This window comes from Benincasa hispida, chromosome 4 (genome assembly GCF_027475165.1).
Source record: "Benincasa hispida cultivar pf3 chromosome 4, pf3_genome.v1.1, whole genome shotgun sequence".
Taxonomy (NCBI): Eukaryota; Viridiplantae; Streptophyta; class Magnoliopsida; order Cucurbitales; family Cucurbitaceae; genus Benincasa; species Benincasa hispida.
The window spans coordinates 6,180,608-6,195,737 of NC_143481.1; the positions used below are offsets into that span (position 1 = coordinate 6,180,608).

Sequence of the window (15,130 nt, forward strand, 5' to 3'; positions counted from 1 at the left end):
TTTAAAATGTTACACTTTTAATCATTAATTTTTGAGTTTTGTTTCAATTTGGTTCTTAAGTTTCCCGATTTATTCTTTTGACCTCAAATTTTTATCAAATACTCACTTTCAATTTTGTTGTTAATGTCTATTGATTAATTTAAAATAATTATTACGTGAATTTAAAATAAATTTCAATATTAATGAAAAAATAATGAAATTTTACGATTCTAATTCTTTTTAAATTAATGAATATACATTAACACATGAGTATTTAGGAAAAAAACCAAGATTAAAAGTATAAGTATTGAAACATACGAACCAAATTAAAATAAAATTCAAAACTTAATGGTAAAATTACAACAGTTTGATACTTAAAAGACTAAATTAAAACCAAACACAAAGCTTAAGGACTAAAAGCTTAACATTTTTAAACATAGGGGCTAAATGAAAATTAAACCAAAATCTAGGACCAAAAAAGTATTTCCTCCATTTTTTTCCTTCAAAATGGGCCTATGTAGGACAGCCATCCGATTTACATTTGGGCTTGGGCTTCTGCACACTTCGGTTCGAATTGGGCCGGCCGCTCCGACCTGAATGCTCCGGCAAGGCAACGTTCTTCTTCGTCTTCTTCGTCAATTTTCAATTTTCTCTGTAGGTCGCAACAAAAATGATGCCAAGGATCTTCGCTTTCAGTTTACGCTCAATCAATTAACCTAACAGCAGCTGAAAATCAATTAAATTCGCCATGTCCTTTTCTTCGCGCTCCGCAAAGCTCACCCTTCTAGCTCTTCTCTCTGCTTCCACTCTGTATTGTTTCTACAAGTCCCGCCGTCTCAGAAAGCTTAAACTCTCCTTAAACCCTACTCTTTCTTCTCGCAGACCCAAACTGTTCTTTATTTCTCAAACTGGTACCTCCAAAGCCCTAGCTCATCGTCTGCTTAACGTTTTGAATTCCAATGAGTTGGTCTTTGATCTTGTCGATCCCAAGGATTATGAGCCTGAAGATCTTTTTAAGGAGACTTTAGTTTTGTTCGTTGCCTCCACTTGGGAAGACGGAGGACCTCCTCCTCATGCTAAGTTTCTCGCTAATTGGCTTTCTGAAAGCGCGGAGGATTTTAGAGTTGGTTCGTTGTTGCTTTCTGAGTGTAAATTTGCTGTGTTTGGTGTTGGTAGTCGAGCTTATGGAGAGACATTCAATGCGGTTGCAAGGAATTTTTCTAAGCGGATGAAGGCATTGGGTGCGAAGGAGATTTTAGCGGTTGGTAAAGGAGACGTTGATGGAGGTGATATAGATAGGTGTTTTGATGATTGGAGTCGGCAACTGCTGAAAGTTTTGAAGGTTGATGCGGTTGGAAATGGTGTGGATTTATATTCTGGGATTGGTGGGGACAGTGATGCTGAAAGTGTTGAGGAGGATGAAGAAGAAGATGCCGACCTTGGGGAGGAGGACATTGTTGATCTTGAGGATATTGCTGGGAAGGGTCCTTCGAGAAAGTCTACGAATGTAGTCGAAACTAATGGGAAATTGAATGGGAAAAAGGTTATGGTGACGCCGGTGATTAGAGCGAGCTTAGAAAAGCAGGTAAATTGTTTGAATAACTGTTTTTTAAAGGCAATTTCCGAGGGTCATGTGAATCAATACAAATTTGGACTGACTTGATAATTTGTCTTTGCAAAGGGCTAGTTGGGTTGGATTAGAGCCTCACCTCTTTTTCTTGTGTTGTTTGGTTGGCTCTTTGAATGGTTTTTCTTATGCAGGGATATAAAATTATTGGCTCACATAGCGGAGTGAAAATTTGTAGATGGACGAAGTCTCAGCTTCGAGGACGAGGAGGTTGCTATAAACATTCATTTTATGGCATAGAAAGTCATCGGTAATGTCCCACTTTACATGCTATTTTGCTTGGCCGTAGTGTGTCTTATTTCCTTTTCATGGTCCTTGTAATTCTTGATGTTTTAATGCATTAAGTGGCAATGGCATAGAGCTCCCCATTCCATAGATTAACATGTATGCCACTTTACTTTGGTAAATAATTAATTTCAGTTATTGAGGAGGATGGATGATAGAATATGATTGGATACTGGCTAGGTGAATAGCGAAAACAAGAATATAGTGGCAGTGACCGTCAAATCACTGCAGGATTCACAATATCCATTGTAGATCTTTATTTGGTTTGATATTCTATGCTCGGCCAATTTTTACATCCAGCTGAGTCTAATTTTATTTTTGGAATCGTTTGTTGTTCTGCCCGCGTGACTGATATCTTAAATTTCAACAATATCAGCAGAAAGTTTCATATTTTCTTTTCTTGTCTCCATACATCCTTGTTTTGTTGTTATGCTGGTGCAAGATGTGTGCTCAGAGGTCCTTTTGTTTGACTTGCATTATGAGTTCTTCTTCATCCTTGTTAAGTTTACTTCTCTGGCCCCTGGGAAATTTCAAGTTGACTCTTCACTTTCCTTTCACTCAACAAGGCTTTTCCTAAGCTCTTAACTTCTTTTAATAGACTGGTAAAAACTATCTATTGATTAGTGCTGTTGCCCACAGTAACTTTTCAATTTTGAGAACAGATGCATGGAGGCAACTCCCAGTTTGGCTTGTGCCAACAAATGTGTTTTCTGCTGGAGGCATCACACAAATCCAGTAGGAAAGAGTTGGCAGTGGGAGATGGATGATCCATTGGATATTGTGAATTCTGCAATCGATTTACACACAAAAATGATCAAGCAAATGAAAGGTGTTCCAGGTTAGTGCTCCTTCCTTACAGCTCTGGTTCGAGTAATAATCTAAGAAGCACGGATGAGGATATGACACAAATATGGACACGGTGACACATCATTTTTTTTTTAGAAAAAAAAAATTCTAGGATATGATATGACAAGGAAACAACGAACCAACAAAACTCATGCAGTAATCAATGCATTTCTATGACAGTCTTAAAAGAACATTTAACATTAACAATATTGATGATTTACCAAAAATTCAGATCCTACAATCAGCAAAACACGGGAACAATTGAGTCTGTCCAAGGAAATACATCCTTTAGCAACAATCTTGCAGTAATCAATGAAATGTCATTGATGAGTTTATGTTCACCTAAATCTTTTTATTTATTTATTTTTATATTATTTTATTTGGAAAGAAGTTCATGTCAACAAAATTTGACAGGCAATGACCAACGCTTGCTTACCGATGTGCAAAGCTTGTTCCTTCACAAAACAAGTGTAAAGCTAATTTTAGTTATTCAGATCCACTCATGTTAAGAAAACAAAAGTTCATGTACAATGCTAAAAAGTGAGATCTAGTTTTGCAACCCATGAATGGTTAAAGGTGTAAAAGCATATTTTCATTCATTGGTAGTTGGGATTTTAGTGATGAGGTGAGTCATTGATGCATGCCATCTTGTTGATAAGTGATGTCTTCCTGCAGGTGTTACGCAGGAGAAATTGGACGAAGGCCTGTCTCCAAGACATTGTGCCTTATCTCTTGTTGGTGAACCTATTATGTACCCAGAGATTAATACACTTGTTGATGAATTGCATCGAAGACGGATTTCAACTTTCTTGGTAACAAATGCTCAGTTTCCGGATAAAATAAAATTGCTGAAGCCAGTCACCCAGGTTTGCGTGCTTTACAAATTTAATTTTCTAAATAACATCAAATATTAGGCTTATACTCATGATACTAGATTACTTATCTGATTTCCATGATGCATGCAGTTGTATGTAAGTGTAGATGCTGCGACGAAGGAGAGCTTGAAGGCAATTGATAGACCACTTTTTGGAGACTTCTGGGAGAGATTCATTGTAAGTTTCCTCACACCCTCACCTCTTTCCTGGTCTGGTTCCTGAGCTAGGTTTCATCGGAATTAATGAGAAAAGTAAATCTTATGGAGGATGTTAAAATAAATAAGTTTAAAGTAAACTTTCCCTACCTCAAAACCTCATCTGGCCAATCACTTCTTGCCCACACTGGGTGCTCAATGGTCAAATACATCTACCTTACAATCTTGTTTGCGTGCCAAAGTAAAATTATTAAGCAACAAATGTGCCCCACTCTTCTAAAAAGGGGAAAAAAGGTATTCCTATCTTTAAGGAAGCATTTTATGACGAAGAGCAGGTAGTTTTAGTAATTTTCAGTTTGGCAATAAAAGTTTCATTAATTGGAGCAGGTTATTAGATGTGTTTGTGCCCTAAGTTTTCACAGAAAAGTCTCTGGCAGTATTCAGCCCCAATTACATATATTGTGTTTAATAACCATATTATCCTATTAACTTCTTCCTATGGTTATTTATCAGCAATTAAAATGATGGATTGCAAGAGAAGAGAATTTCAGGGCCTCTGGATGATTTGTGACTTGTGTGGTGTTTGATGAATTTGATTGCTTTTATATAATTAAATAAAAATACACACACACGTGCGTATAAATCATTGATATAAAACCAACCTGTGTGAAAGAACAACAAACAAAAAATGACTCACGAAAATAAGGGCTCGATCAAAAGAGAGGGGATGAGAATTAATACTCGAAAACATTTACAAGGAAGAACGTCAACCTTCCTGTAACCTAAAAAAATGAACAATTACCAAATAAATTTGAATTAAGATCCCAAAGAGAAGCCTAAACCCAAAACAAAAAATAATGACAAAATAAATTTGTATTAAGAGCCTAAAGAGAAGCCTAACTAAACACTGGATTCCACACTTCTCTTCAAGAGCTATCTCTTAGGATTACTCTTTTATTCCTTTCCAACTAGATAACCTACAAAACAACAGAAAGAGCCAGCTGGTCTGCCAAAGAACCCAACCTTGTTAGAAGTTAATTACATCGTTAGTATTATTTTAAAGGGCACATCATAAGCTGAGTGTTGATTCTTTTATGCAACTTATTAAATCATTGATATATCAATAAAATTTTATCATAAGTCATAATGTTAAACATAATATTTAGAAGGATAATACGGGATGCACCCATCTTTATGCATCCCCTCTCATCACTCACATAAAAAAGAAAAATAGTTAAAATATTTTAAAAAAATATAGATAATTGGACAATTTAATGCGATGCATGGAGATAGGTGCTCCCCAGCAGACACCTAAGTATTTTTCTATTTAGAAAAGCTACAAAAGATGCGATGCACATGACTTCATCACATCATTGCTGTATCTTTTTTGCTGACAGCTAAAAAGGTTCTTCAGCTTTATATCTTGTTGCTTTGTTGCCGTGACCTGCTTAGTAGTTTGGTAATCTTCTTTTTCATGTAGAAATGTGAAAGATTTGCAGTATCTTTACAAAAATCCTGAAAGACATTCTACTTTCTGGAGTACATTGTCAAAAAAGCCTGGATAAGGATCATATGTTGATTGTCAATTTGTTATCACACCAGAACTTAAGTTCTTTGATTATCACACTTAATCTTTCTGCCTCAAATTCTATGGACGGAAGGAAATATTCTTTAAATTACTGATTTATGTGCTTCCATAATGTTGCAGGATTCCTTGAAAGCTCTAAATGACAAGCAACAGCGAACAGTTTATCGATTGACGTTGGTAAAAGGGTGGAACACAGAAGATATTGATGCCTATTCAAATCTCTTTAGCATTGGTAGACCTGATTTTGTAGAAATCAAAGGCGTCACATATTGTGGATCGTGAGTTTATTTTTATTTATTTTGCATTAGGTGGGGAGGATATTGATTTGAAAATTGTGGGAGCTTAACTAGTCTAATGTTCTGTAGATCTAATACTTCAAAGCTGACAATGGAGAACGTTCCGTGGCATTCTGACGTCAAGTCTTTTTCTGAGGCTTTAGCTGCAAAAAGTCAAGGGGAGTATGAAGTTGCTTGTGAACATGTGCACTCATGTTGCGTTCTTTTGGCTAAAACTGACAAATTTAGGGTCGATGGCCAGTGGTTCACTTGGATAGATTATGAGAAATTCCATGACCTGGTTTGTATTGATGACAACTAATTTACCTGAAAGCTATAAGATGTTTAAGCTCCTTCCGTTAAATTTTATCCTTTTAAAAAATTTCAGGTGGCCTCTGGAAAACCTTTTGATAGCAAGGACTACATGGCTCCAACACCATCATGGGCTGTATATGGCTCCGATGAAGGTGGATTTGATCCTAATCAATCTCGGTACCGGAAGGAGCGGCATCATAGACCAAAACCCACATCCTGATAGCTTTGGATGTCCGGGTCAGTTTTGTTTAATGGTTTAATCAATTTTCTTTGAGGACTTCTGTAGTTTATATTGTTCTTCTGTGAAACAGCCTAGCTTGGCATTACTTATTTTTAAAAGGTGTCTTGCGTGGCATTTCCGCACATATACATGTTTAAACTCGTTCTATGTTTCTAATTATAGAAAATATAGAGCTTGCTTCGTAATGAAGTTTGGAACTTGTTTTCAAATTTTGGGGGAAAAAAATTTATAGGTTAAAGACAATGTCTCCTAAACTTTCATGTAATAATATTTTAGTCACTTTATTTTGAAATTCGTAATAATTTAGTTCATGAACTTTGGTGTGTAACAATTCAGTATTGTATTTTAAAATTGGTCTCAATTTCATCCTTATTATAAAAAATTCTATCAAAATTAAGTGTCGACTTAATCTATGTTTTTTCATAAACACTTTTAGTCCTTAATAAATTTATCAATTTACGTATGTAAGAAATCTCGTTGAAACTTAATAATATTTTCATGATGGGCCAAGTTGTAATAAATTTTAAAATACAAAGACTAAATTATTATACAGTAAAGTTCTCTTACACAATTAAAAATATAGAGACTATTATTACAAATTAAAGTTTATGGACGAAATTGTCATTTCCATGAACTAAAAATATTGTTTAACGAATTTATCTTTAAACTTAATTTCCTTGATTGTTTCTAAGATTTGTTCTTGGGGAAGAAAGAATGGAAAGTTAGCTGATAACTAAGACGACTTCTTCTTTTACCTTTTTTCTGGTTTTCTTAAACACAATTGATCATATACAATTGTAGTTTTTTATGTATTTATGCGTGGTTATGGTTTGTTCCATAAATGGAAACGACGTAGGGCTCCGTCCTAACCTTTCTCCTTAGACTAAAAGACACCCATAGAGGTACGTGAATCTGCCTCACACTTACTGCTAACGTTCAACATTTTTCCAGAGTCATGTCACCATCCACTTAAAGGTTGTCTACCTTTTTAGATTTAACAGCCGACGAATGACATTATTTCAACCTCAGAAGGCCGGATCGGGGCACCGTGTCTCTGTCCCATCAGTATAGTCCATGAGGTTAGGAACGGATCCTGACGTGTTGCCATCTACCTTCCTTCATAGTTCATACTAAAATAATGAATGGTACCTACAATATTTTTACTGGATCCAACATTCAGAATCAAAGAGCAAGTCCGATCAAATCAAGATCTGCCTTACCTTCAATATTTACTTGATCTAACCTTCAGATGAAAGAATAAGTCCAGCCAAATCAAGATCTGTGTTAGTAGTACTGTAGTAGTAGTAGCTCTTAAAAGTTTTTCATGATATACAACTGGCCTTGTGGATGTTTTCCTTGCTATAAATGTTGAAACAGATACCTTTTATAGGATTTTCCCGAAGCAAAGCTTGTCATTGCCAACTCCATTCGATCAGTTCGAGTGCAAACCGTGCAGTAAAGGTAGAGAGTCTTGAAAATGGTCACTCAGGATTACTTTCACTTTCAGAACTCCAAATTTACTTCCAGAATCTGAGTCTGAATTTTTTTATGGATTTTGAAATCTTAAGGTGTATCTTGTTGCATTAAAGAATGATTTGTGGTACAGAGTCTTCTGGGGCTGCTGGTAAATAACCCTGGGTAAAAGATGGAGAGACAAGATCCTCGTCTGCTGGTCATATGTCCCAGGTAAATTTCTTTGGTGATATGTGAGATTGACCATAGAACATAGTTTCTTCTATTATTTGGTCGTTTTTTTTAGGGAGGTCTACATACCATGAACCAAAGAGTAAGGATTACCATGGATTTAGATGTATTTGAAGGCTTAGGATTTCAGAATTAATGTGCTGTTTTGTAGGATTTGTCCTCTAAATTTTGGATTTCGATTCTCTCTTGATTTATGAATTTTTTTTTCTCATTTTAAAGAAGAATTATATTTTAAGGGTTTTTTTTTGTTTGTTTGTCTTTAAGCTTTCGAGAATGATTGGTGGAATCTTCATGAATGAACAAACATTTAAAACTAGATGTAGTAGGTAGTTTCTAATTTATTCAAATATCATTAAGCATTAAAACTTCATTATAAAAATTAACTAAGAGATCGTTTGTTTCGTGAACATCCTAGATTTCCATGGAGTTGACATCTAGATTATCGTGTTTGTTTTATTGTATTGTAAGATGCTCTAGCATCTGGAGATTCTCGGACATCTTAGATTTCCATGGAGGGCATATCGAAAGTTTGGATGTCCTTTTGAAATATGGATTTTCCAAATTCCTGAATTGGGGGCATTCCCCTTTTATATTTTTGTCTTATATATATATATCTTCCATTATATAATTAAAATAACTATTATCAACCATATATATCATTTTTCTTTTGTCATGTCGTAATTCTTATTATTTTTAAGCTAAGATATTCCAATTTAAATTTAAATTAATATTTATTTGATAAAAAATTTTAAATTATGATATATTATTTTGTTGAGAAAAATAACATTAAAAAAATAATGTAAATTGTATTAATTTAAAAGAAATTCAAATTGATAGAAACAAATATGTTATATAAGTTCAAGTTAATTATAAATTAATAAATGGTCATAAAGACTTTCTTGGAATATTTTGTAAATTTGAAACATTCACGAGTAAAAAACTTATAAAATAAACACACACAATAATTAAAATATTCTCAAGTATCTACAAAAATATTTCTAGAAAACAAATATCGTAATTTGAAGATGTCGAATATCTGTAATTTTGAATATATTCATATGTTATTTGGTGTCAGAATTTTTAAATTTGTTCAATTTTAATCTATGTACAATTTTAGTTTTTATATTTTTAGTAAATAGTAATTTGAGTCCTTATTGCTAATTTATTATTATTATTTAACCTATTTTGCTAAAAATTAACTTATAATGACTAAATTTAACTAAAATTGAATAAGTTCGAAATTATAGAAATCAAAATAGTATTAAAAGTGTTCCTATTACAATTTTCTTGCATAATAGCTTCTTAGTTATTTTCTTTTTATTTTACTTTATTGTTTGGATTTAAATCTTTGACCTAGATCGAGAATATATATCTTATTATTATCATCATCACCACCATCATTATTATTATTTCTTATGAACTACTATGTTTTGCCTCCCTCCATTTATTAGGCTTTAAAAATAGTCTATGAAGTTGAGGTTGGCCCTGGTAACCTATTAAGAGAAAAGGAAGTCATGGTTTAGCTATGAAATTCCCCATTACATGAATTGTACTTTTGTCCCCCTCCAAAATCCTTGTTTGTCCATAGGCATATAAAAATGTGTATTAGGTAAGAATAAACCAATGGGTATTATTTTGACATTCTCATACAACAAATTTCAATTTTTTTCTAAATTTCCTACCAACTAAATACCCACCTAAACATGTTTAGTTCGTCCTATCAAAGTTTGACCCAATCTCTTAATAATACTTACTTTCTTCATTCCTCATCCCTACTTTAATAAGTCCTTTGCGCAGATTTTTTAACAAATGCATGAATTTTATTTAGATTGTTTTCAAATATTGAAAAATGAGTCAATTTATTTATTAATATAACAAATTGTTATAAAATATTGATAGACATTTTGCTATATTTAAACATATTTTTAACATTTTTTCCATTTAAGAAAATTACACATTTATCAATGTAAGTAAATATTAAAATATTTAATTAAGCTAAAAGGATTTTTATTCAGTTTTTTTAGAAAGATTTTTATTCAGTTATAAAATAGTTTAAATAATAATTTTATTTATTAATGTTGGTAAATATTGAAATATTTGAACTCATTTTTTTAAATTTTTAATTTTTTTTTTTTTTTAAAGAAAGTAGCATATATGTGTTTGGTTGCATTACGTTGATTTTTTTCCTTATTACATATTTTGGAGATTTTTGTCAATCACCTTGAATTATTTTAGATAGGGTGTTTAGATGGAATGAATTAGGATAAGAATAAGAGTGAGAATGAGTAAAGAATACACGTTTCTTTGTTTGGTGTAAGTTTTGAAGCTTTAAGCATAGCAATAACCTCTATTCCTATGCATTCCTTACATCCATGGATGATGATGACTATCCAAAAGTATGAGTTTTCTTCATGCTTATTCTCTTTTTCTTTTAATACATCAATTTATTATTTTATTTTATATTATTAAAATTAATTAATATATGAATATTAAATTTGTAATTTAGAAAATTATATTAATTTTTAAATTATAATATTTTGAATTTAAATACTCCAAGTTCATAAATTAATTAATTATTCTAATAAATCTTGAAGCAATACACTATTACTATTAATTCATTAATAAATTATGTATGTAATTGATTAATTATCATCATGAATAATATTTTATGAGATTAGTTTATAATAGTTATAATTAGTTTATCATTGATTAATTATAATTCATTATTTTTAATCACAAAATATTATATTTATTTTTTCGAATTGGTTTGGATTGTTTTATTAATTAATACATTATAATTATATAAATTCATCAAACATTAAATTATGTAATCAAATAACCTTAAATAGAAAAATCTAAAAAATATTTATATTTTATAGCAAAAAAAATTCTTATACTTTTGAAATTTTTTTTGCTATAAAATGTAAATATTTTTAAATATATTTTTATATTTAAAAAAGGACCCCAATTCTTCCCAATGTTTGTTGAAAAGGTTATTTATTTAAAAAGCACTTTTAAGTGACTATTCCGTCATCTCTATTTATCTTAAAATAATAATAATATATTAAAAAAATTCTTGAACTTTCATACTTATTCTATTTTTGCCTCTTGAACTTTCTAAATTTTGTATTATAAATAGATTTATTTCTTAATCTACTATAATGCTTTTCTTGCATGTACATAAATAAATATGTACATTTTCACGGCAGAAAATGGGAGAAAGAATGGATAACTCCAGAGGATGCATTTTCCATCCCTATCTTGACGCTGCCCCTGTTAGCATTTTTCTAATTTATTATAATTTTTAAATCAATGTTATATTTTATTATTATTATTATTATATAAATTTTATATTTAAATTTCAAATTTTATTGTTTAATGGTTAAGACAATAAATATGTTTGAATTAGTGTAAAAATTGAATATGTTTTGAATTCAACATTGAATTTAGAATTTAGATTATGAATAATTTTATAGATAATTATTTTCTACTATAAAATTTGAATTATTTCTCTTAAATTCAAATTGTCATTTGGAACTAATCTTATATATATATATGTAATGTAATTGTTTTAAATGGTAAAATTAATATTTTTAAGTATAGCAAAATGTCAATGTTTATCAGTAATAGATTGCAGTAGATTGTAATAGACATTTATCCGTGATAGACTGCGGTAGACTACGAAAATTTTAACTATTTAATTAATATTTTTTCATAGTAAGTTAATTGATTTAATAAAAAAAAATCAAATGGGAAAAAAATTCTCATGAAACCCGATTTCTGTAAATTTTTCGTGCAGAATCTCTGCTTCTGTCCCATCCGAGAAAATTTCTATACATAAACTCAAGTGTTTTTTTTTTTTTTTTTTTTTTTTTAAAAAATTTTTTTTTTTTTTTAATTTTTTATATAAAATTATAAGTATTTCTAGATTTTTTTTCTTAATCGCTTTAAATCATCTAACCAAACAGAAGTGTAGAAAGCTCGGATCAAATTTCACCTTTACAAAACTATTCTCAAACCTTTCTTTTAGAGTATGTGGCATACCAAATATGTTTAATAACTCTTTGCCTTTGTTTTATTTATATATTTTATTTTTCCCAGTTCCTTGACATTCCATCAAATTTCAGAACCCAATGTCCCAATTTGGTCTCTAATAAACTTGACTTTTAAAATTTTATGTCTATTATGTTTGACATTTTTTCACAATTGTTTAATTGATCAAAAACTAGTTAGGAATTTTTAGGCATGGAATTAAAAGTAAGACCAGTTAATTCTATAGCTAAATAAAACTACTTCCTTTAAATGCAATAAAACAAAAAACAAAATTTTAAAATCAACCTAAGTATAGTCCAACAAATTAAGACATATGCTTGTTTTTATTTATTAACTCGTTACTCATTATATATTTTCTCTAGCTTAAAACTACATTTGGTTCCTAATGAAAGCAACAATTTTAGTCTATGAATCAAAGTTTAAAATATTTTTTTAAGGTAGGATTAAATTGTTATAAGTAAAATCATTCTTACGTATTAAAGTTTAATTAATAAGTTGTTATTAAATTAAATTCAAAAACAAAATCACCACTATAAGGATAATATATATATATTTAAAAAAAACTAACTAATATTTATACCAAAATGAGTATAACTCATCTGACATATTGATTCGATTTTTTCATTCTACATATTGATAAGAAAAGAAAAGTCTATTAATATTTTTCTCTAAAATTCAAAATTGTCTAAATATTGAAACACAAATAAAAACTAAATCCAAAACTAAAAGATAAATGTGCCGATATCAAAAGTAAGCAAGAGTGGGAACTTTGAGGTAAAAGTGTAGAATATTGAAACTTAGATGCTAAATGGATTAAAAAAATAAAAATAAAGTAAAAGCAATATTTTAGAATCAAGAGACTAAATGGAAATTAAAAAAAAGGGGAAATTTTCACAAATCGTAAAAATGTCAAATAATTTATAGAAATAGCAAAAGAAAAACATTGATAGACATTACTATCTGCCTCTATTAACGATGGACTTATATCAATTTCTATTACTGATAGTATCAATGATAGAATTCTATCGATTTTTATCAATGTCTATTGGTGATAGATTTATATAAGTTTCTATATAAACCCTAATAAGCTTCTACTAGTATCTATGATAGACATTAATGCTATAATTAAAATTTATTATTTATATAAATATTTTTCCTTATTTTTTTTAAAATTTTTAAAATCTCCGTTAAAAAAAAACGAAAATAAAAACACATACTAAATAGAAACTAAATTGGAAAGCTAATTATAATTACAGATTTTTCCAAAAAGTAATGAATCGACGAATAAAAAATTTGCCCTCAGTCCATCAAAACTCCCATTTCAACTCCTTGTCTGTTCTGCTTTTGAAGGGCTCTCCTCACAATCGCCCCGGTTCGAGGAAGAGCGATAATAGAACTTTGTAATAGTGGATTGGATTCAAAGATTTGACATTTTTCGTCTCTTCTTCTACTTTTCTCCTAATTTATCCCTTTCTTCTTCCCTTTTTCCCCTTTCTTCCAAACTCCCCTCATGGATTTCGCTTTGATTTTTCGTTGAACAACCTTAAGATTCAGTGGATTTTCTTTTGCCTCTCTCTAATTTTCTTTCCTTTCCTTGTTTGTTTGATGGGTAAGAAGAAACCCCAGAAAACTAAGGAGATTGCAGTCGCCATAGCTGAAACCTCCGCCTCCAAATTAGCCGATGATGGTATCGGCCAATCGATACAGCCCAGAAAAAGGGGCCGACCTCGTAAGGTTCTCGATGAACCACAGAACAAACAGGAGAACAAGAAACTGCTGCCGCCGCTGCCGGAAGTTGCAGAGAATCCACCGGAGAAGAAAGCTAAAACCACCGTGGATCAACCGCCGCCGGGTTCCATGGAAGAAGGTTCAAAACAAGGAGAACCCAAAACAGGAGATGGTTCGAGAAGCAGGGGAAGGCGAAAGAACAAACCCAGAAAAAGTAGCTAATTGGTAATTAAAAAAAATTATGATTTTTTTTTTTTTTTTTGGGGAATTTTAGAAATCTAAAAACCTGAAGAAAAATCTCTGGTTTTTGTTCCTTTGATTTTTGTGGGCAAATTGTATTGTTATTGTATTTGATGGGATTGGTTTTTGGTATTCATTTTGGTTTTTGTTCATTCAAAATTTCAAACACAAAAGAAGTTGAACTTTGGATTGGAAATTTCACTTTAAAATTAATGTTTGGTTGTTTCTTTCATCCAAATCTTTGTATCTACTCTCTCTTCAATATTTCAGGTTCTTCTCTCACACCAAAAAATAAAAAAAAACAAAAATAAAAACAAAAAAAACAAAGATTATTTTATAACATCATTTTTTTTTGTTAGTGGTTCAACCAATCAATCTTTGGTGTTGATGTTTGTTGAGATTGATTGATTGGGAATAAAAAAAAATTAAGATAGGGAGGAGGAGAAGAGTGGGCTGAGTTGAATTTGCATTAAAATACTTAAATTACAAGTTTACTCTTTCAATTATTTGATTATATTGAATTGATCGATAATTTTAAAAAATGTTTAATAAATAGGTAAACTTTTAATTTTGCAACTATTAGGTTTTAGTTAAAAGCTTTTACCATTAAGTGATTGATTAGATATAAATTTGAATTCTTATGTTTAATAAAATCTTAAAACTTGAATTTTGTACCTACTATATCTATGAATATTAAAAATAACAAATAGATATATGGTATTAAATTTTCATAGACTTGTTATTTTTAGATACTTTCACATTTTCATAGGTACGACGACAATATAAGAATGAGAGGTGAATCAACCATTTTTATTATATTGTAGAAAAATCTTATGAAATGCAGAAACAAGCCATTGTTACGATATAATATAAATAATGAACATGTTACTTTGTTAATAAAAGTATAAAATAATGTTTGTTTATTAATTCATATATTCTTTGTTTATATAGTTTTTTTTTTAAAAAAATATGCATTCACATTGACATTTTATGATATTTTCATAGATATTTCCATAAAGTAATACTTTGATATTGTCATCAATATCGAAAATTTAGACATTAGGTCAAATATTTACTAAACACAAACTTGACAATTTTGAGATTTATTGCATCCAACAATTTAAAAGTTTACATTTTTGTTTGACATGTTTTAAAGTTAGATATGTTGACCATGAAGCTCAAGTTTAACGACCAAGTTTTTAAAGATAAATCTCAAAGT

At 30.4% G+C, this 15,130-nt stretch overlaps 2 protein-coding genes across 4 annotated transcripts; both read left to right on the top strand.

Annotated features, from left to right (window-relative positions):
- Positions 1 to 299: 299 nt before the first annotated feature.
- LOC120075547 (flavodoxin family protein / radical SAM domain-containing protein) lies at positions 300 to 14,143 on the top strand. 3 transcript variants are annotated; one of them, XR_005481351.2, is made up of 11 exons: positions 300 to 1,564; positions 1,741 to 1,856; positions 2,554 to 2,729; positions 3,413 to 3,603; positions 3,703 to 3,789; positions 5,476 to 5,633; positions 5,721 to 5,931; positions 6,019 to 6,182; positions 7,577 to 7,647; positions 7,793 to 7,872; positions 13,561 to 14,143. XR_005481351.2 is itself a non-coding variant. In XM_039029033.2 (8 exons), exons 1-8 carry the CDS (start codon positions 728 to 730, stop codon positions 6,163 to 6,165), a joined length of 1,923 nt encoding a protein of 640 aa, XP_038884961.1. In that variant the 5' UTR covers positions 300 to 727; the 3' UTR covers positions 6,166 to 6,478. The 3 variants fall into 3 exon arrangements, 1 of the variants encoding a protein (XP_038884961.1); XR_005481353.2 differs by lacking the exon at positions 13,561 to 14,143 and adding an exon at positions 7,138 to 7,265 and having other exon boundaries at positions 7,793 to 7,861; XM_039029033.2 differs by lacking the exons at positions 7,577 to 7,647; positions 7,793 to 7,872; positions 13,561 to 14,143 and having other exon boundaries at positions 6,019 to 6,478.
- Positions 7,586 to 14,143, top strand: LOC120075548 (uncharacterized). Its single transcript, XM_090312789.1, has 3 exons — positions 7,586 to 7,647; positions 7,793 to 7,872; positions 13,561 to 14,143. Exons 2-3 carry the CDS (start codon positions 7,864 to 7,866, stop codon positions 13,891 to 13,893), a joined length of 342 nt encoding a protein of 113 aa, XP_090168915.1. The 5' UTR covers positions 7,586 to 7,647; positions 7,793 to 7,863; the 3' UTR covers positions 13,894 to 14,143.
- Positions 14,144 to 15,130: the final 987 nt, after the last annotated feature.